The sequence below is a fragment of the Bombus vancouverensis genome, chromosome 17 (assembly GCF_051014615.1).
Source record: "Bombus vancouverensis nearcticus chromosome 17, iyBomVanc1_principal, whole genome shotgun sequence".
NCBI classification, from domain to species: Eukaryota; Metazoa; Arthropoda; class Insecta; order Hymenoptera; family Apidae; genus Bombus; species Bombus vancouverensis.
In genome coordinates, this window is record NC_134927.1 from 4622655 (window position 1) to 4646673 (window position 24019).

General features: G+C 35.2%; 1 protein-coding gene across 7 annotated transcripts in view; it reads left to right on the top strand.

Annotated features, from left to right (window-relative positions):
- Window positions 1–24019, top strand: part of KrT95D (phosphofurin acidic cluster sorting protein KrT95D) — a 186313-nt gene that overhangs the window by 144220 nt on the left and 18074 nt on the right. For 2 of the 7 annotated variants that reach the window (XM_033349691.2, XM_076626104.1), the window contains exons 2-6: window positions 15732–16035; window positions 18534–18824; window positions 20892–20994; window positions 21094–21273; window positions 23840–23944. In XM_033349691.2, coding sequence (XP_033205582.1) covers window positions 15732–16035; window positions 18534–18824; window positions 20892–20994; window positions 21094–21273; window positions 23840–23944 — 983 coding nt within the window. Of the gene's footprint in view, window positions 1–6858; window positions 6928–15731; window positions 16036–18533; window positions 18825–20891; window positions 20995–21093; window positions 21274–23839; window positions 23945–24019 lie in introns of all 7 variants that reach the window. The other 5 variants (XM_033349688.2, XM_033349689.2, XM_033349690.2 and 2 more) reach the window with 5 other exon arrangements.

The window sequence follows — 24019 nt, forward strand, 5'->3', positions numbered from 1 at the left end:
ATTGCATTGTACGGAGTTTAAAACACATTTCTAGATTAATATTTTCACCTGCTCGTGGAAGTTTTAAGAAAATGAAATTTTATTTCTACAAAATGTATATAATAGGAAATGTCGAACAGAGGAGATAATACACTAAATGAAGAAATTATACGCTATTACTATTGTAGATGTGCATGTACATGGAGTTGTCGAGAGGTAAGCGTTAAATAAAGAATAAAATAAAAAAATGTATATATATATATATTTCATTCAGAATATTATTTCATCTGCACGATATTTCCTATTATATACATTTTTATATATACATTTATAATGTATAATGTATATAATTATAATAAATAATGATAAATAATATACATTACATAAACACAGAGAGTTATTAGTCGAGTCTTCGACGTTCATGAAATTTTATTTAAATTTATGCACATATAGAATATGCATATAGAATCGCCAGAAGAATGGAATTGTAAACGAAGAAATTGTCATAGAAAATATAAAAAAACACGTATATGTAAATCTTCTCGAAAAAAATACCACTACGTGTGGCTAATTGGAATTAAAAAAGTAATTCTAATGTTACTACACTTGTATACATAATACGTACACTCGTATACTTGGAAGAATTATTTTATGCGCGTTATGATGCATATCTATAATATGATACATTCGTGTTTTATGATCTTGATACGCATAAACGTTTTAAATTATATTAAATTCTTTGGAAATTACATGTTTTCACAATTCAAAGATATACTCTGCAAACAATTTATTTTACCAACAATTCGTTCGAGTAATGTTTTACCGCACAAATACGTTTTAAAAAGAAGGGGAAAAATACGGTACATAGCAAGCGACTCCATTTCTCCTCGGCGTCATAGTCAGTCTATTATGTCCACAATCCACGTCCAACCGTACCGTATCTCTTTCCTCGATCTCCACATTTCTCTCTTACTCGAGGCTTTTGTCCGGCACAATAGGGGGCGAATAAAAAATAGGAAAAATTATCAGCAATTCACAATACCCTTGGAACACTTGTTCCTTGAACAGCAGGGACACGAAATGTAAAGATTTTCATTTGCAGCCCTTAGAAATTCAGTGGAAATCACAAATTTAAACAATTCTGTCCCAATGACCATAGTGTATAAATTATTTATATTGTGGTACATATAGTGATATATTATGCTGTATTTAATATATAAATATGCCTGTAATTGAATATATAGATTGAAATTAAATATTATATAATAGTACGTTGTATAATATAAATATATATATGTTTGTATAATATATTATATTATCATATATACATCATATACCATTATACGTATATGTGTATAAATTATTTATATTGTGATACATATAATAACATATTATGCTATATGTAACATTATATATTTAATGTATAATTATGCGTGTAATTAATTATATAAATTAAAATTAAATATTATATAATGGTACGTTGTATAATATAATATAATTATATATATAATAACAGTATAAATATATAATATAAATGTAGAATAAAACAAAAATACTAGTAATATATAATATTATATACGTTATTTGTATAACATAATATTGCATTATTATTAATATGTCATATTACAATACGCGTAGCAGCCAGGTAAAAAGTAGACGAGTAATCTAAAGTAGAATACGTGAACCGTTTATCACGAAAGTGGGGTAACTTCATTTTTCGAAAAAATTCAATTCCACTTTGTTTCGGCTTTTATCGAAAAGGAAATTATAGTTTGCTATGAAATTAGTATCGAAATTTTAGTTACACCTGGGAATCTTTCTACAAGATCCACTTTTACAACGATCTTTTAGCACGTATTATTAACTTTTACACGATTTGTTTAACACGTCTTGGTTAAAGTTATGCGACTCTTTTTTTACCACGTTTTATTCATATTTGCACAGTTTTCTTAGCACGTTTTACTTACCTTTAAACGATATTTTTCACACGTTTCATTTATTTTTATCCTCGGGCCGAAGAAACCGACGAACCTTCCAAGAACCGCTTCATCAAGACACAAATTCTACTTTGTTATCGCTGTTACAAACAACCGACTGTTTTAGAGTCGCGGTAAGAGCATACAGCATCTGAAGGATGCTGTTCATTTGTTTAACGATCGTCAGATCGTACAACTGAGATCTTGAGCGAACAAAGAATCACTTGATTCGATGCAAAGAGAATCGAGATTATATCGTTTTACATTTCTTCATTCTGTTTAAAGAAACAACGAAAGGTGTTGTTCGTTCGTCCAATAAGCCGCAGATTGAACATTCACCAACAGTCAGAACTTGATCGAGTAAAGAGAATTTAATTTGGCTCAAGGAGAATTGAAATTATATCGTTTCAAATTTCCTCAATTTGTACAAGAACACAACTGTTAAGGTATAGAAAGGATTCGGAAATACAAATAGTTTACTTTATTTCACACACAACAGCTATACATATATATTACACTCTGAAGATCTCAATAACCTTCTTGCACGCACGCTTGTTGTCCTTCTAGAAGCTTCTAACATCTGGCAACAGTCTTTTGTCTCAACTAAGACCTGGACGCCCCCTAACGCTTACACACACATTCACATGTACAGTGTAAATGTATCATCTACCCAACAACAACGAAATACACGTCGTCGCAACTGATACAGAACGATCGGGCGGCACATATTTTGAGTGACGAAAATCGTATTCGTTGCAATACCAATGGACATCGCCGACGAGTAAAATGCGGATTTTTCAGAAAATGATATTTTTTCATTTTCCTTTAACGAATGAAACGCAAGTTTTATGCTTTTTCGCAAATCAATTGTTTCAATTGTGTAAAAGCAATGTCGGGTGTATGTGCGTGAAGTTGGTCAATGTAAATTTGTCTGGCGATCGAAGATGCGAAATTATTTGTTTGTTATAAAAGCGGAGCAATTCCATTTATCCTATTGGTTGACCAGCGAAGTTTTGTCGTTTTTTCAATGGCGTGGAAGGTTGTTCATTTGTTCTATGGAACTTACGCGTGTCATCCAAAGATCAACGATTGTACAAATTGTTTTATTAACGCTTTACTGACCGATAGCCTACTAATCGGCTTTCTATTGCCGACGCTTGTCGACCGATAGCCTATTAATCGACTTTTTGTCACCAACAATCTTCCTCATTATTTGAGCAGTAATTTGTTATTTAGTGCTAAGGTACCTTGCTCAATTGCGTCAGTTGCGTTGCTTTGTAAGCTCCCACAGTTTTATACCAATTTGAAAAATTTATCGTTCGCGATGGACGAAAAGAATGGCATTGGAGAGTCTAAACCGAAACAGAGCCGGCGCGAGGGAGAATCTGCGCCTGAGATGCCGGTCGGACGTGCGTATGCTGTTGAATCGCTATTGGTCGGTAAAGTGTTAATATTTTCATTGGTATTTTTACGAAATATTTGCGTTGCTGTCGAAGGTATTGTTTCTCAGGAGCGAAAATTCTACTTTTATCGTTAGTAATTATTAGTCAATTGCTTCGACCAGCGAAAGTGAAATTGTTTATCGGCGGATAACTTCCGGTTAACGTCAGTGATATAAATTATTAATAAATAGACAGATAATGATTCTATATTTCCAATTAGTTCTGAGATTGCCGCTATTTTATAAATAAGTGGGTAAAAATAGATAAAAGAAGAATCTCAGAATCGGAAGACGATAACGATTTTTAGATAAAGAAAACAGACGTTTATATAAAGCGGAAAGGAAAAGAACTATATGCTGAAATTCGTCATTATCCGATGAGTATTTTAAAGTGACACTAAGTTGAGCTCTACGATACGGAATAACAACGAGCAGAATATCTGAAAAATAAGGAAACTGTCGTTTACAATTTTCGTAATTGATCAAAATGCTTTTTGCTTCCTTGTTGTATTACGAAAATTGCCTGATAAATTTCGAAAGTCTATAAAACACAAGTCTGCAAAACTTCTAACGTTTGTTAAAGACACGTGGTAAGTTGCAGAAAATAAGGAAACTATTAGGTTGGCAACTATGTCAATACCATCTAATGATAAAATCCGCAATCACTTAATTGCCAACCCAACAAATACAATTACTTGTCTTTTCTCAGTTTTGACATTAACATTACTAAATGGCCGGTTTCAATGTTTAATGTTAAATTGTACATTTAGTATTATTTTTTTTATTCGTCTAATTTTATGTAAGTTCTTATGTTATCCGATTAATCAATTTCTCAATATTTATTAATATATGAGATTACTATTTATCGCGTCACATTGATAAAGCAAAGCAATAGCTCATTCAGCTTCGGTAAACAGGTCGTAGGACACTTCCACGCTTTGGTATGGTAAACGATACAAAATTATTTCCATTCCAAGTAAATAGAAGCACAGAAAATTCATTATATTGTTCCTCTTCTATTATACAATTCCATTATTACTGTTCGTTATATTATTCCTCTTGTTATCGCCAGGAAATAGGAATTTTAAAATAAAATTATAAAATCAGCCATGGAAGTTTAAAAAAAAAAAAAAATAAAAAACACAAAGAATCGAATAGAACCGCGTAAAATTGCCTTTCCACCGTACGTGCTCCTCTGTACGCGACTAATTTACCTACAACGACGACAACCTTACCGCTCGTTTATCGATTCTTCGACAGATGAATCATTTCTGTTGCACCGCGTCTGCTGCCCCCGGTTCCTATTTATTCCTCCACCGACGACCCGTCGTGGGCGGTTGGTAGGTGGAAAAAAGAAATGATCCGCAGTCTGTCGCCGGCTCACCGACCACCATCGTCGTGTATGGTAGCTTGGCTCGCCAGGCGAACACGTACAGCGAAACTGAAACACCACCTGTAGTTTTAGCGCCGTGAAGCTATAGTTAGCGAGCTCGCCCCCGAACCGAAGAGGGAAGCTTACCATAAATAAAAATAACTACCTTGCCGGCTCGCGTGTAGCAAACGGGCTTGTTTCACCACAATTGCGCTTCGTTTTCTATGGTTTTCGCCATTTGCACAGTCGGCTGTGGCTGACCCACGCGAACCTCGAGAGGCTACCGCGACGTCTAGAGAACCCGGTTCGGTGTTTCGCAACGTGTTCGAGCGTCGTTTCTCTAATTCTCAGCAACGAGAATCGGAAAAGCGTTTAGGAAAAGATGTGTTGTGCGTTGGACTTGAAATAGTGTGAGATCGAACTCGACGAGTTTGCAGGTGGAATTGTTTTGTTGGAAATTTAGACAATTGAGTGTAAGATTGATATTCTGTTGTTTTGTTGTTTTTGTTTGTTTTGGGGGAGGGGGGGTTAAGCAGAAAGAGAGACCAGAGGTGTCGTGTTGAATTTCTTATTGGAAGGTGATTTCTCTACTTTGCCGGTTTAGTTTTCACGGGTTTTATTAGCCCTCGGTTGCCACGCTCGCTTCGCCGGGTCAATCTGACCCACTGTTCGATTTCCAAGCAGCTGCTGTTGAAAGGATAGCGGCGATATCGGATCAAAGGAAATTTGAGAATACGGTTCCAATATCCTGGGATATGTTTTGACAAAAATGAAAATCTAAGGAAGGAAGTGACGTTGTTTCCGAGAAAGAAAGGGAAGTATTTGAAACTGTAAGTTTCGAGGAAAATCATTTTTATGAGAAATTGTTGTAACTCTCTTGTGTTTCGACATTTCTCGCTACAATTTTCAGATTTAATGTTTTTTAAATGTGCAACTTTGAGGGGGAAAATAGTTTCTTAGTGCGCGTTCCTAAAAAGATGTTTATTTGACATGTTGAGGAAGAGCAGTTTTTGAATAAGAAGAGTGCAATTTTATGGAAAAATCAGTTCATTACACACACAGGTGCAAACAATTTTTAGATTAAAATTTTTTAAACTGTAATAGTGATTTCTGTCAGTAAAATTTGCACAAAAGTAAAATGCACATTTGTGACACTTGGGTCATAATGACCCATCACTAACTTCACAGAGTTACCAGACGCAAACTGACAGGATTCTTAGCAGTGTAATCATCAGATATTATAAAAAAAAAAATAATTCAATAATTCAAATTAACAGTAAATTGTACAATGTACAATTGTACAATGACAATGTAGTGTCATTGCAAGCGTCACATCTTGAAGATGTTTCTTCCCAAAACAAAACTATGGGTCACTGTGACCCATAAAGGCAACTTTCAATAAAATAATACAAAAAAAAATATTAATTCAAATTAACAGTAGATTGTGCAGTAGTGTCATTGCAAGCGTCACATCTTGAATATGTTTCTTCCCAAAACAAAACTATGGGTCACTATGACCCATAAAGGCAACTTTCAATAAAATAATACAAAAAAAATATTAATTCAAATTAACAGTAGATTGTGCAGTAGTGTCATTGCAAGCGTCACATCTTGAATATGTTTCTTCCCAAAACAAAACTATGGGTCACTGTGACCCATAAAGGCAACCGAGAGTTAAGAAAGGGAATCGGTACAATCTTGTAGAATACAATGATTCGACGAGACTTGGCTTATTATTTTCTGCACTGCATAATATTTTACTTTTCCCAATCTTTTCAATGTCTCATTATGTTCTTTTCTTTTGTTTAATTCCTTGGCCAGTTATTCATTTCACGCATAAGTCTGCATTAGAAGTTTTATTTTCCAGTGATCCGTAATTCTTGTTGAGTTTTCAAAATTCACCAGCTTCTTATCTCCAGATGTACGTACGTTTCGTAAATTCTGTTTCTCACATTTTACGATACTTTCACGAGTGTCACGTGTAAAAAAAAGAAAAAGAAAGAAAAAACAAAAAGTATAAACAAACATAAAATTGTATCTAGTGTAACACGAAGAATAAATAGATCTGTTCAAGTGCTGTTGGTTTGCAGAATTATGGAAGAAAGGAAGAGATCAAGCGTTCGCATAATGCGCGGAAAAGTAGCAAAGAACTGCAAATGGTAAGCCAAGAAATGGAATATCGATTGAACGTCGGTAGTTTTTAGCTATAACTGTAACTATGTATTACGTCCAAGCAAATGATACCATTTTAGACTTTTCCGTTTTACGTGTGCATACATCACGAAAGTAAATTCCACTGCGAACTGCTCGCTGTTCGTCGTTTCATGTCCCGCATTTTATTTATCGCGTTTCATCACAATGCGAAGTATTAGCTTGTGCCAAAAGTCCCTTTCGTTTAATCAGGAAATATTGGGTTGGTAATTAAGTGACTGCGGATTTTGTCATTAGGTGGTACGAAAAAATCCGCAATCACTTAGTTGCCAACGTAGATGCACTTTTATATTGCATTTCTCTTTTATATTATTTTATCGAATTATGTACCGTCCATTTTGTTCTATCACTACAAAATAATATAACATACAATATAATATAATTGTTGTTATTTCTATATTCAAAGGTAGGATCACAATAGCTATTATTATATTCTATGGATAAATCTATCACACCGTTCTGAGCCAGAAAAACCTTTATTTACACATTCTTACATGGACTAGGGATAAAAACAAAAGAACATCTTAAACCTATCGATTAAATCTATCGATTGTCTCTAGAACTATCTTCTAGTTATTTTTTGTAACTAACGCATCTGCATATAGATGGCGAGCACGAACTCACGTTGTCATTTTCAACAATAATATAATCAGAATTGCAGATAATTCTAAAATAATATAATAATACTAATAATAATATACAAAAATTTGTTCTATTACTGCAAAATGGATCACTCAAAATTCAATAAAATAATACGAAAGAAAAAATATTGCGCATCTAATTATTTTCTTATAAAATGTCAGACACTTTTGGGATAATCTATTAGGTTGGCAACTAAGTTGGCTGTCATTAGGTGGTGCGACAAAACTCGCAATCGCTTAGTTGCCAACCCAATAAAAATCGCGTACAGTTTTCACGATGCTAAAAGTATCACAATTATCTGATGTTAGTACGTGCGAATTATTTCTTTGCAAAATTGAATGTGAAACAGATAGACGTTATTTATTAGAACATTACGTTAATTATTTCCAGTGAAGGGGAAATACTTTTTCCGGAAAGAGGAAAACATTCCACGCTATTGATTTCCTCCCTCGTGAATATATTCTATATATCGAGAAATTTATTTTTCAGTGTGCAAGTCGTTTTATTTTCGTAGCAATTTCCTTGTTCACTTGTTCAATTCGTGTTTTCTCCCGAGCCACGATCTTCCAAATGCCAACTCGTACCTTCAATTCTCGGCTTGTTTTTTCAACGAAAGTTACTCTGCACCGTATTATCCCGCCTCTTCTACGTGTCGCCAGATTTATTTGTCCAACTGGAATCGCTCTCCTGTGCCATTTTCTTCCACATTTTGTACAGCGTGGCTGCTATAACCATGCAATAAATCGCGCAGACGAAAGAAACTATGAGAAAGTCGGAGACAAATATCGTATATCATCAGACAATCGCGTCACAAACAACGTAATTTACTTTATAGTAACTGCAATGTGGATGTTTAAAATATTGTACATGTACACGTTACGTGAAATAAGTAAGATACAATACATATACAATGCAAAATACAAATACATATTTTTATTAATGTAATTTTGTTTCTCTTTTATTAGTTTTAATTGTCTCATGTGATTTACGTAATTTACACGTGAAAATTCCATATATTGTCAATTGTGCATCGTTACGAGATTTTCTTTAATGTTTTATACATCGTACTATTAGGTTGGCAACTAAATGGTTGCGGATTTTGTCATTAGCACGTAACGACAAAATCCGCAATCACTTAGTTGCCAACTCAATATAATAAATCGCGAAGACGGAAGGATTCATCAGAAGGACAGAAATCATTAGAAACAACATAATTGATTCTGTGATAACTGAACTGTGGAAGTTTATACGATGATACATATTTTTACGAATACAATTTCTTTTTTCCTCTTATTAATGTCTCGTGAGATTTACGTAATGCACATATGCAAATAGCAGATACATTACGAATTGTACATTACCATGAGAGAATTGTGCGAGAATGTCAATATTCCGGCCGCTGGATTACACGACATATTAAAGAAAAATATTTATTTAAAGAAATAGGAATTGCATAATGCAGTCTACGTGTATAGTCTTGATAATTATGGTTGGTCCGGGGTGAATACGGTTCAAGAAATAAAAGCGACATTGCATTAATTACCTTCAAATATTGCAATTACATTGCAAAATTTTTATGCACATAAATAATTTGTTAAATTTGTACAAATACTTATTTTCATAAATTTGTATTATCTATATATTTACTATACTAAACAAAATCGAAAATGATCCACATCATCCACTAAATATTGCAATTAGACTGCAAAATAATTATGCAAATAAATAGTCTCTTAATTTGTATAATAATTGCATAACATATCTACCTACTATAATAAACAAAATCGAAAATGATCCACTTCATGTATTAAATATTATAATTAGACTGCAAAATAATTATGCAAATAAATAGTTTCTTAAATTTGTATAATAATTGCATAACATATCTACCTACTATAATAAACAAAATCGAAACTGATCCACTTCATGTATTAAATATTATAATTAGACTGCAAAATAATTATGCAAATAAATAGTTTCTTAAATTTGTATAATAATTGCATAACATATCTACCTACTATAATAAACAAAATCAAAAATGATCCACTTCATGTATTAAATATTATAATTAGACTGCAAAATAATTATGCAAATAAATAGTTTCTTAAATTTGTATAATAATTGCATTACAAATCTACCTACTACAATAAACAAAATCAAAAATGATCCACTTCATGTATTAAATATTATAATTAGACTGTAAAATAATTATGCAAATAAATAGTCTCCTAAATTTGTATAATAATTGCATAACATATCTACCTACTATAATAAACAAAATCGAAAATGATCCACATCATCCACTAAATATTGCAATTAGACTGCAAAATAATTATGCAAATAAATATTCTCTTAAATTTGTATAATAATTGCATAACATATCTACCTACTACAATAAACAAAATCTCAAATGATCCACTTCATGTATTAAATATCCTAATTACGCTACATCGTAATTACAAAATAATGATGCAAATATTAGATAATCTCTTAAACTTGCTTAACAACTCTACTACCCATCTACCTACTACAATACAATACTACGCATTACCATCTCATTACCAAACTATTACTTTGCTTTCGCGAAGCTCGGCGAACAATCTCGTCGTCAACGGCCAAAACCTCGCAATTTCTCATCCATCGTAGTCAACGTCGAAACATTGCCCTCGTTATCGCGAACGCTTTTGCTTGAACCTAACCTAATTCTCGCCAGCCAAAGCAATTAAAACGTCAGACACTCTAGCGATCTCGTGTCAAAGGCCACCGCTTCCAACTAACATGTCTTCGATGACAAAGATACCGCAAGGACGCGTTCTACGTTGGTCGTGTCGTACGTATCCATATTTCATATCATTGTACATGGCAACGTACACGCGGTGACGTCTTCAAACCGGCGTGATTATTATCTCTTTGTCTATGTAGCCGTCTGATCGATAGCATTGTGCAGCAGCGTTTTTGCTTCGAGCATCAATTCGGCCTGGTTCCACGAGCCGAGTGGACTCGTTCGTTTTCGCAAAGCGAAGGCTCAGCACCAGCCTCCGCGAGATCCTCCGCTCGTTTTCGATACAAATTGTCTCGTAGCTCAGGGCTTTCTTTCTCAATCTTCGATCCGCCTTTCCAAGTTTCACCGATGGAAATTACGTGGAAAGAAGATACGCGAGGAATGCGGATGAGAGTCTCGATTCTTCTATTATTTGTATTATATCGTTGAATTTTTCTCGTCCGAAGAGATTTTCTCATTGTTTCCAGGGAAAATTCCTTTTTAGGTTATCGATCGAGTTTTTTCGTTTTTATTTCTCCCGAGCTTTGGTTTGCTGGATGATAACGTGCATCGTGAAGCTTCTTGGGCTATTTGAGTGGAGAAGTTTTTAACTGGCAAGGGGAAGGTTTGGCAACTGGAGAATTGAGAAAAGTTTGAAACTTGGCAAATGTAGCTCATGAGATGCTAAGAAGGAAACAATTTTCTCTGAACAGTGGAACGGTCCTAGGGGTGAAAACTCCACTCCGAAGAAATCTTGACTTTTCATGTTATCATAAATATTTTAGAAAGTATATAGGATAGGAGGGAAAAGTTGAATTAAAAGTTATAATCCCTTTTACGTACATTTCTATTTCTATTAAATAAATTTCTATTAATAAATTCCTATTTTTATATTTCTATTAATAAATTTCTATTTACACGTAATTTTCTAAAGCTGTTTTTCCTCTCACACGCATACACAGCTCTTTGTAGATACACAAATGTTACGTATAATATTATATAATGAATAATAATATATATATATAATAGTACTACGTATAATAAATGTAACAAGATTTTTAATCACGCGAATATTTCTGCCTTAATCATTTTTTCGCAGGAAACAAAGGAAAGAGGAAATACTTTGTTTCATATTATATGTACAATTTGTTTATAATAATTATTTACATGTTTTTATTTGATCGGTTTATTTCATCTCGGCCTGAAAATACTAAAAAACATGTTAAAGTTTACGAATATATTTTGGTTTTTATTAAAATTGCAACTTAAACAGAGAATTGTAACTGCTTTCTGCGCATGACGAGTATATTCGTCGTAGCAGAAAATGTTGCCATTTCTTCATTTCGCAAAGTTTCCAAACGCTTGGTTTCCGAGGCAAAATAAATTTTATTCTACGTTTTTTCTTACTTTCACACAAAAAACGTTATATTATCTTACAAGAACATTTACATTACACATACACGTCTATCGTTCTCGTTTACATCCAAAAATGGTCAGCTAATAACGAACACCCTGTATATGAAAATCGAAAGAAGAACACCTAGCAGCTAGTCAGGTGTGCCACTAAAACCTCGCACTTGAACCACTTGCAACTGTGTTGCAACTATCACAAAGCAGCAAGAAGTTGAGCGAAAGTTTGAAACTTTCTGACGAAGATCCTCTTATCCTACATTTTCTGTACAAATCTCACGACTTCCATCAATCATTCTAAATATGCTACGCGACCTCGATTACCAATAGCAATAAAACTGTCCACTTGTAACACTTCGAAACGAGCCCCTGTCGACCACCATAAATCTCGTCGAACAGCGTCAAATGTCTACCGATAGGCTGCGATATTCCAATAAAATATCGCCGATTTGGCTCGTTGAATATCTTTTATTAGCCGATAAATTTCACCGATTTATTACGAGCATATTGTCGTGTTTAGCTTACCGTATCGAAGGTTCGTGATTGACAATTGTCTGCAGATTGGGTTATTCCGGTTTATTTTCTATTTATCTTGCAACGATAATGGTGTTTAATGGTGTTTCATGGTCAATTATGGTTTGAAGCGCACAATATGAATTAACATTTTACCGACCGATAGCCGATTAATTGGTTTTTTATCGCCAACGCTTACCGACTGATAACCTATTAATCGACTTGTTGTCGCCGATAATTTTTCTCATTATTTGGGCAGTAATGTGTTATTTAGTACTAAGGTACCTTGCTCAGTTGCGTCAGTTGCGTTGCTTTGTAAGCTCCCATAGTTTTATACCAATTTAAAAAACTTACCATTCGCGACAAACGAAAAGAATGGTATTGAAGAGTCTAAATCGAAGCAGAGGCGGCGCCAGGGAGAATCTGCGCCTGAGTTGCCAATCTGACGTGCGTATGCTGTTGAACCGCTAGCGGTCAGTAAAGTGTTAAGATATAACCGACGCTCAATTTACGTGAGTCTGTTTCTTACGTGGTAAATTGCATTTTACTTTTTATTTTTCTTTTATTTAAAAGTGGGAACGCCCAACGAAGTTTAAAATTTCGACAAAATTCAATGAAATGTCGTAGCGACGGTATCAACAAATTTAGGAAAACTTGGTGAAAGAAAAGATTGAAAAAGAATCGTGTGAAATGACGAAAATGGTTGAGGACGAAAATGACGCCGAACTTGCAAATATTCAAGCGATGAAGATGATACGTTCGTAGAAATTTTAAAAAGCAAAGATTGAGTGTTTTGAATTAGGATAGCGACACTGATATGGAATAAAGTTTATTTTTGTCTTTGAAACGTCATTCAAACAAACTTTATTTTTACGGTTTACATAAATTAGGTGTAAAATTAAATTAAATTAAATTAGTTTGTTTTTGAAACGTCATTATTCTTTTCTATCAAAAACTGCTTGAAATTCTTCTAAAGTTTACACGTACTAACCTCTGTTTTTACACTAATTTATCTTCTCTTTTTATACTGACAAACTTCATTTTCGCGGTTCACATAAATCAGGTGTGTAATTAAGCGATGGAAGCTAATGTAATGTGTCGCAATTACGTTGTTAATTACGTCGTAATCGTCGATGATTGACGAACACTGTCCAGCGACGAGAAACAAGTTTTTCAACAGCGAAAGAAAACTTGTGCATCGATCTAGGCCAAATTCATGAAAGAGAGAAGTGTATCTGTAGATGCGAAGCACGTTAGTGCCACCTTTCGTCTCAGTTGCAAAGAAAACTTATTCGTTCCATTCGTTTTGGGCAGATGGCATAAGCAAAAACCAAGAAATGTTTATTAACTCTTTGATTTGATTTCTACAAAGTTGACGTTACGATACACATCTTCTAGCGTTATTAATAACCGGACCACGAATTTTTAGTTTTCGTACTTTTCATATTACATAGGTTTCGCGTATTTTACATAAACCACGTTAATAAACATGTTACATATTTATTTCTAATTTCATGATTCCTGATACTTTCGTATAATAATCATCGTACAATCAGTTTATCAGTTCGTACGAAGTACAAGCGGGACAATTTGAATTTCTTTAATACCTTCAAGGGACGTACACAACAGCGGTCAATCGCGTAAAAGTGGATTTCGTACCGATTTATGTCACGCGATCAACAAATAGGAGAAAAATTTCGTCGTATTCGATGAAGAAATGTTAGTTATCACTCGACATTGAAAATTTCAAGAATTTTGCAGGCACATCTATAGAATTTTGTTTAATTTAAAGAAATTGAAATATGTACACTTCAGTTAGGTTTCATGACGCCGAACGATCTCCTTCGATGTGTAAATTAATGCTTCCACGTGAGCGAGATCGTTTTGCGATTTAAACGACCTTGGAAAACCTGTTATTACTTATCGTAACGCAAATTCTCATAATTAGACTGCGGATTTTTATTTTTAATTTCGTTAACACAACTGCAGAGGTGGAACCTACGCGAATATTCACCTCACCCGTTAGACGTCGTAACAACTGCTTCACTTTGAACGAGTTTCTTATATCTTCGCATGTTACGTGCACTTTGTGCGTTCTTGCAGTTTTTGAACCTTCTCCAAATGTATCAAAATCCGCAGTATAACGATAACTATAAGATCGGCAGCTAAGTGATTGCGGATTTTGTCATTGCCACTTAATGGACCTACCCTAAACCTAACCTAACCTAAAAACATTACCAATAAATGTAGGTACACGTATGAATGTGATTCATATTTCGTAAATATCAATGTAATACATATGTATGTGTATGTATGTGTAGGTATTCTACATTTTGCAATTTATCTTATTCTATTTGTTCTACATTTTGCAATTTATCTTATTCTATTTATATTTCTTTTTCATATTTGTGTTTTATATTTATCCTATTTATATACACAGTGTATGTATTCCACACTATTTGCCATTCACCTTACGTAATGCCACATATTTTCTAATTATAATTTATAATATATATAATAAGTTGAATATTCGGACACGTTTCAGCTGAGTAAAAATCTACGGTTTAATAGTCATATTCTGTCTTCAAATTTCTTCTTCCGCTTCTATTTAAGTTGTTCTGTGCATATGTGTAACCTGCGTTATTTGACACGTACCTTATACAATGTGACACGTTTCCTTCATATAGGTAGAACATTTCGAAACGAAAAAAAAAAAAAAAATAAAAATAAAATCTGGCTGCATAAAAATCAGCAGCGTATTAATAACAATTTACAAAGGGCTATCGCGCTATTCAAAACATTTCCTTCACAATTTTTCACAATTTCTGTATTAAAGTAAAGGGAAATTGTTCAATTTCCACACTTGTGGCGTTTCTGACAATTAAATTAAATTAAAATTCTGATAATCACGTCAGCTGTGACGCTGCCTATCTAAAACAGAAAAAAGAAGAAAGAAAAACACTGAATCGATAATTTGATAACTACAATGTTCGTTATTTATTGTACTGGGCTGTTCGTGGAGTTGGCGCTCTTTTCACGAACACACAGTTTCCGCGGCAAATTTGCTCGCGTGTACCTTAACAAAATTTTGCGTACGCGCCTTACGCTTAGCTCAACAAAACTTTCGCTAGAAACTTTCGTGCTTTTCATGTGCCTGGCAGAAGTTAGCGTACTGAAATCCCAAAGTAAATTTCCATGCAAAAACTTACGTAGCGAACGAGTGAAATTCCACTATTGGGCTGGCAACTAAGTGATTGCGGATTTTGTCATTACCACCAATGTCCAAATCCGCAATCACTTAGTTGCCAACCCAATATTTTATTTCAATTCTTGGCTTTTTAATTAGTTAAGAAAAAATATATATATTTTTGTATTACCAACTATTTGCAAAATCTAAAGCGAACGTTTTTCTTGCAATTTGTTTAGGTTATGCTCGTTGACCTTGACGCGGCTGGTGATTTTACGGCCATTAGGCTCCGATTTAACGTCGATTAGCATCGCGGTGAAGATGCAGAGCTCGAAGAGGACGCTGCGCTCCAACGAGATGGCCATTCCAACCGGTGGCATGCTGGACACCGAGCTAGAGCTGCAATTCGCGCTTCAGTATCCGCATTTCCTGAAGAGGGACGGCAACAAGCTGCTGATACAACTGCAGAGGAGAAAACGCTATAAAAATCGCACGATGCTCGGGTACAAGACGCTAGCCGAGGGAGTTATCAATATGGCTCAGGTAAAAAGCAATTTTCGACCTACAACTACATTCGATAAGCACGTTCTATTCGATAGATACACGAGCATACGACAAGTACAAGATACAGAAGAATATTCTTCTCGAAAATCCTCGTTTTATGCGTCGTCACTACGACGACTTTCTTATCAGCGAGAAGAAAATTACTTTCGTCGTTTGAAATTTCCTTTGTCTGATCGTCTCGTGTCGGCTGCGACGACCTACGTTTCGCTTTTTCTCTCACTGATTTTTTGCAACGAGCCGGACAAGTTCTCGTGTGTCTTTGAAATCGAGACTGGTATTGTTTACGTTCTAACGACGTTCCAGCTTATCTGTTGGTTCTATTCCTACGTCAACCAAACTGGCACAAAACAAATGCTGTTTTTCGTTATTATTTATCTTTCTACGAGATCAGAGACATCTACGGCTGCTTTAGCGTGCAAGTGGAAGAAATTGTAAGAGAAGTTGCAGGTGTACTGCGAATCGATTAACACTAGAACTATCGATAGTTAACACGACGTTATTTTTACCAAAATCAATGAAAATGTTTAAAAAATACGTAATAGTGGAATATTTTTATATTTTTCGATTTATTACTTTCTTACAGAAGCAATTCCATGTTATGTGGTACATTTTTGGTATTATTAATCCATCTGGGACCAAGATCCCTAAACAAGGGTTGCCACATTTATAAAATTGTAGAACCAGTCAATTCGACTGGTGTGGTAGTTCTAGTGTTAATTTGCAAAATGAAGAAAATATATTTCTTTATGTGCATCAATTGAACTATCTTCTTTCACACAGTTTTACTCTTATTTACTGTTGCAATGATATATATATATATATAATACATACTATTAAATTTAAAACGAAGAATTTGTGGAAAGTATTCCACTGTGCACAATCTGGCAGATGATTGTTCTATTCCACAATTCAATTAGTCGATAAACCAATAAATGCAAGTCGATAAATAATCGAGTAACTCCCGAAGACCTAAATTATAATAATTATATATATAGTAAATAGCTATGATATAAAAATTTATCAAAATCACTATACATATATATGTAGCGCTGGAGTACAATTGACATATTTATTACTGCGAAAGTTCAGCTTAATTTGAAATTTAGCTATACATCATCCCTGTTGTGCTGTTATTATAGCGGCGTTCGAATCTCTAGAGATTAGATTACAAATGCATTAGGCTAAATCGGGACACCTTGTGCCATGATGCAGCTACGAATATGCGAATTAAGGTTGTGAGTGAAAGGAGAATTACAGCTAATTTAATATCCTTGTCTAATATATTATCAAGAATTTATTTAAAAAAGTATCAGGGAATATCCAGTTTTCCAGCCGTCCAATCTCATCAGTTTTATTATTTAAATTGTTATTAATGATTATCGTTCAATTTTAGTGTGTAAAATCTAATTTTAGTGCTAATTTTATTTAACATCTTAAATAACTTTAATGAAATAAATTTAATTAAATTTTATATATTAAACAAATAATTTGATTTAATACAAATGAAAAATCTAATTTTACTGCTAATTTTCTTGCAGTCTGTTAAATTCTCACGTAACAATTTCATTCGTTCAATTTATTTCTCTACGTGATTATTATGTTACCGAAACAGTATAAATGAACAAAACAACGAAACAACAACACAACAAAATAAACAAACAACAAAACAACAACACAACAAAATAAACAAACAACAAAACAACAACCCAACAAAATAAACAAACAACAAAACAACAACACAACAAAATAAACAAACAACAAAACAACAAAACAACATTAGAAAATTATTTATAGCATTCGATCAAACTCTCTAGCGTCTTCAAAACAACGAATTTGTAAAAAGTGTTCTACTGTACACAATCTGACAAATGATTTTTCTATTTCATAATCCACAAAAAAGTTCATTTAATCGATAAACCAATAAATGCAAGTCAATAAGTAATCGAGTAATCTTCGAAAACCTAAATTATAATTATTATATACATATACAGTGAATAGCTATCGTACTAAAATTTATCAAAATTAAACACATTCTCGATATTTTCGTAAGTGTGTACCTAAAGATTTCATTCCTCGTTAAAATAAAAATTGTTTAAACACATATTGTTCCCTATGGAGTTACAAGGTTTCCAACGAATTTATCGCCCATTTACAGTATCTGCACCGTCAACATCCTCTTCGAGGTAACAGCCTCTCATGCTTAAACCCTGCAATAACATAACTGTTTTCGCACACGATCGTTTCTCCACGTATTCTAGTTCTACTCGTCAGCTTCAAAATTAAAAGGAAAGTCCATACTCCAACTAACCACTCGGTGTCGACGTCTTCGGCATCCTAGCCGAACCTCTGTTCGCCGTGTAATTTTGTAAATTCAGGTTCGTCCACCTGAAACAAAAACAACCGGCTGCCATGTGAGACTAGGCCAGAAAAAAGCAATTCGTTTCTCATCGAACTGTTACACTTGCGTGCGTGCACAGGTTCTCCAGAAGCAGATGGACCTGGAGCTGGAGCTAGTGTCTGACAAGGCGGAGAAGTACGGTGGCCATTCGGTTGTGTTAGCCCGCGTGAGCGTGGTCGCGCTCAGCTCCCAGCCGGTCGACCAGGACAAAAGACTGATGAACGACCCGAACGAGAGGCTCTGCCCCGAGTATAGCGACGAGGAGGAAGAGTTCAGCTCAGAGGGTGAAGCGGAAGGCAGCGACAGCGAGCCAACTCTTGAGATGGGACACAGACGAAAGACCCGGGCGAAGATTCCGCCCAACGCCAGGGTACGTGAATTGAATTACATACGTAATTTGCTTCCTTGTTTGTGTATGATGAATGTATCATTAATATGTATATTGTCTGCCACGCGAATTTTATTGGATTGAACGGAAAGTTTCGCTTTTACGGCCGAACTCGAGGATATGTTCTCTCCTTTACGTGTGTTGTTTTCGATGAATGTGTGCACCAATTCCTTTCGATGTTGCACCAGTTTTTGTCCGACCAATGTGGTCTTGCGTTGTTTTGGTGAACCATTTGTGAACTTGTGCCAGGACAACAGAAAACAAGTACTTCCAAAGATGATTCTTTCATTTTCTGCAGTTGACTGTTGATTAATCAACAATCCCAGCTTACAATTGGATCAAATTAAAGTTAATATGCATTGTTTAAACACAGATACATCTTGCTACGAAAAAAGAAACGAACTAATCAATAATACCACGTTACAGTTGAATTATATTAAGGTTAATAGCCATTGCTCAAACTCTTGCGTTGTTTTGGTGAACCATTTGTGAACTTGTTCGAGGCCAATAAGGAACAAGTTCTTCCAAAAATTGTTTCACACTCTACAGTTAACTGTTGACTAGTGAACAATACCAAGTTACAATTAAATTAACTTGAGACTAATAGCTCAAACTCTTGCGTTGTTTTGGTGAACCATGTGTGAACTTGTTCGAGGCCAACAAGAAACAAGTATTTCCACGGGTGTCTGTTTCATTTTCTGCAATCAACTGTTGACTAATCAACAATACCAGGTTACAGTTACAATACCAGGTTTAATAGCCATCGTTCAAACTCTTGTGTTGTTTTGGTGAACCATGTGTGAACTTGTACCAGGCCAACAAAAAAAATTTGTTCACACTCTACAGTTAACTGTTGACTAGTGAACAATACCAAGTTACAATTAAATTAACTTAAGACTAATAGCTTAAACTCTTGCGCTGTTTTGGTGAACCATGTGTGAACTTATTCCAGGCCAACAAGAAACAAGTTCTTCCACGGGTGTCTGTTTTATTTTCTGCAATTAACTGTTGACTAATCAACAATACCAAGTTACAGTTGAATTATATTAAGGTTTAATAGCCATCGTTCAAACTCTTGTGTTGTTTTGGTGAACCATGTGTGAACTTGTACCAGGCCAACAAAAAATATTTGTTCACGCTCTACAGTTAACTGTTGACTATTGAACAATACCAAGTTACAATTAAATTAACTTGAGACTAATAGCTCAAACTCTTGCGTTGTTTTGGTGAACCATGTGTGAACTTGTACCAGGCCAATAAGAAACAAGTACTCTCAAAGATGATTGTTTCATTCTCTACAGTTAACCGTTGATTAATCAACAATCCCAGCTTACAATTGTATCAAATTAAAGTTAATATACATTGTTTAAACAATGTATATTACGAGAACAAAGACGAACTTTCTGATCAACCCAATAAATATTTTCCCTCGAGAGCCGCAATAAATTGTAATAGACCTACTACATCACAGTATTTCATTTTTCAATGAATAATTTTCAAAAATCTAATTAGTTTTGCTTTGCTATGAGTGGACCGAGTATCCAGCGATTGTTTTACAATTTCGATTATAGTAACAAAGGTGCAATAATTATTAGCTAAGATATAGTCCTGTCAAAGAAATGAAAATATTTTAATATTATAACTAAACTACAAACTTTTGTGCAAGTTCATATTATCAAAGTATAATAAATAAGACAATTGAACAGAAAATTGTTCTCTACCTACCAAATATTATAGAAACCACTACACTCTGTATATTTCATATATATTTTCACCTTATATGTACTCTGTGCAATTTTGCACAAATTTTCTATAAACCCGTAAAAATCCACAGTTCAATTACAATCATACTATTATTGTTACTATTAATACTATTACTATTAATATTGAAACAATAACAATTCCTTCCTCCCAACTATACAAGAGCATAGGAACCAAACAAATCTTAATTAAACAACATTAAAGAAATTGCTGCGATAAACGTCAATGCAAATAGCCAGATTGTCATCATCAATAGAATCATCAATAGAATCATCTTTATTCTTGCAGCAAAGAAATCTAAAGCAGAAATTCATAGCGCTGCTGAAAAGACGGTTCAGGGTATCCGAGGACCTCGATCAAGATCAAGAAGAAATCGGGCAAAAGCTGTCAGGTAAGTACACATACATCAACTGTTCCTATCCCAAAACACAGTAGCCACGTGAAGAATTGTGCCAATGTTTCACCGATCGTCTTATTGATTATTTTATAGACTCGTTAACTGGATTTGTTAAAGGGGCAGAAATGGAAATCGAGGAACTGTTCGACGAACTGGAAAATTTTTCAGACAGTGGCCCCGAATTGGACACGATGTCCGTCAGTAGCACGCCCAAGCCGTCCCTGCGCCCTTTCTTCAGCTCTAGTCGATCTCTTCTCGCGCCTCCTCACTCCGGTAAGTGAATCGCTCGTTTTCGTTCGTCCATACATTGTTGAGTATCGTAGATTTTGTGATCATGTGAATCTCGATTGGCAAATACGAGTTGCTCGATACGACGATCAGTGCGGCGTAAAGAACAGTGGAGCGAAAAGAGAAAATATACAGCAGGTGTACATAACGCGAGACCTGTACAGATCGGTCTAATTGTTGCCTCTGTCGAAATAGTTGCGCACACGGTAAGGAACACTGTGGTTATATGGTGACACTTGACGAGTGTTACCTATGTTTCCATTCATGCTTCTGCTAGAAAGTAAAAAGACAAGAACACCTTCTACATGTAGAGAAAACGACCTAGCGGAACAATTGTCTTCGTTTATTTATTTATCTAATTATTTCTAATTACTTGTTTGAGCAATGTAATCGCTGTTGATTTCTAATTCCCTGTCTTGCAGTCTTTTCGTAGTTGTGTCGTAGGCGTAGGACAAGAGTTCGCAATTCTAACAAGCCTAGCGATCGCAGCAAACACCTACAATATTCATTTAGAAGCATTCGACATGAAATTCTGATATTCTACAAAAATATATTACGCTGAACGCTTGACACGAGTACCCTAGTCGTCTCTTTTTATCGATTGTCTGAAACCTCAGCGGAAGTTTATCAAAGAACCCGCGTGGCCAGGACGTGTACCAGGCATGTAAATATGAAACCGGAATGTTTGTATAGAAAACGTTTATTGTACGAAAATGATTAAAGATATTCTATTCGAAGTATTGCCCATCGCTAGCTATACATTTTTCCCACCTGCCTGGCAATTGGTGGATGCCACGCCAAAAGAACTGTCGCTCTTTTGAGGCAAACCAGCCATCGAGCCATTTTCGTACATTCTCGTAAGAAGCGAAGTGCTGGTCAGAAAGTGCGTGTCCCATCGATGCAAATAAATAGTAATCGGACGGAGCCAAGTCTGGTGAGTAAGCCGCTTGCGAAAGTATTGCCCAACTGAACGCTTCGATCGTTTCCTGGACCGGTTATGCTGTATGGTCCATCATCATGAAGCAAAATTACTTTGTGTTGCCTTTTTGATATTCTGGTCGTTTTTCACGCAAAGCTTGATTCAAATGGATCGTTTGTTGTCGGTGGCGCTCAGCATTAACGGTTTCGCCAGGTTTTAACAGCTCATAATAGATCACACCCTTCTGATCCCACCAAACACAGAGCATTGTCTTCCGTCCACAGCGATTTGGTCTTGTAGTCGATGTCGGTGGTTCGCCTGGGGCTGCCCATGATCTTTTACGCTTAGGATCCTCAAAATATATCCACTTTTCATCGCCAGTCACAATTCGATGGAGAAATGACTTTCTTTTGTACCTGGCGAGCAGCATTTCGCAAGTGGTTTTCCGGTTTCCCTGCTGTCTTTCGTTCGGTTCATGCGGAACCCATTTTCCCACCTTCTGGATCTTTCCCATGGCTTTCAAACGTATGGAGGCGGCTTCTCGTGTCACGTTTAATTGATCAGCGAGTTGTTGTTGCGTTTGAGCGTCATCCTCATCCGACGATGCTTGCAATTCGCTGTCTTGAAACTTTTTCGGTGGTCTTCCACGTTCTTCGTTCCTCGCGTCAAAATTGCCACTTCTGAATTTTTTAAACCACTCAAAGCACGGTGATTTACCAAGAGCGTGCTCACCGTAAGCCTCGACAAGCATTCGATGCGATTCTGCATCAGTTTTCTTCAAATGGTAACAGAAAGTCAATGCTGTCCGCAAATCGTCGTTTCCAGGCACAAAATTTGACATGTTCAACGCTATTACAAACTATGCTGTCGTATGAAACTCGTATTGTTCTGAGTGGAAAATGTTTGTGAGATGCCAACAAAGACTTTTGGCATCAATGACGCAGTTCAGTGATAACTGCATTATCAGCTAGGTCCATCTATAGACAAATTCCGGTTTCATACTTACAGGCCTGATAATTATAAAAGTTAGCAAACTTGATATAATATTGTGATATTCCTAGGCAAATAATGAGAAATATAGCAAAGTAGTTTTTCCTATACAATACACTGTGAAGTATTCAATAAAATATTTAATAATAATAAACAGTAAAGTAATCAATAATTAAATTATTATCATATACTAAATATTATTGTTAAATTACATTCAAGTTTTATGTAATATCCTCCTGATATTAATCCTCCTTTCTAGTAATCGATATTAATTAAAATCTTTCAACGCTAATTCGAACATCCTGAATAATATAATCTAATTGAAATATCCGTAATCGTTTCATTTATACTCGGAGCGATACGACTGCGTCCCAGGTCCCAGGAACTTTCCAAATTCTTTACCATCGTCCGTGATCGTTTCTTCGTTCGTTTGAATAGCACAGATTCGAAATACGACTAGCAAAGTCGTCGAGATGCAACACGAGTAACGAACCGACAGATATCGCACGTTGAGTACCGATCATTTTTTAGTAAAAATAGAAGCGCAAATGTTGTTTCGTTGCCAATACGGATTCAGATCTGTTTAACTAAGTGAAAGTCTGGTGCGTTGGCTTTGCATTGTTGCATGTTACGATTCGGTAGTAGTAACCAACGAGGAGACCGGAAACACTGCTGCTACAGCCATAGGTCAGCAGAGCGCAGGTCAGCCAGCTAAAGAGAAACAGCGTATCGGACACACCACTCCAGGTATGTAAAGGCACACCGGATCGTCGCGATTTCCAAGGACAAATTATCCCCGGATCGTTTTTCTTTCTTTCTTTC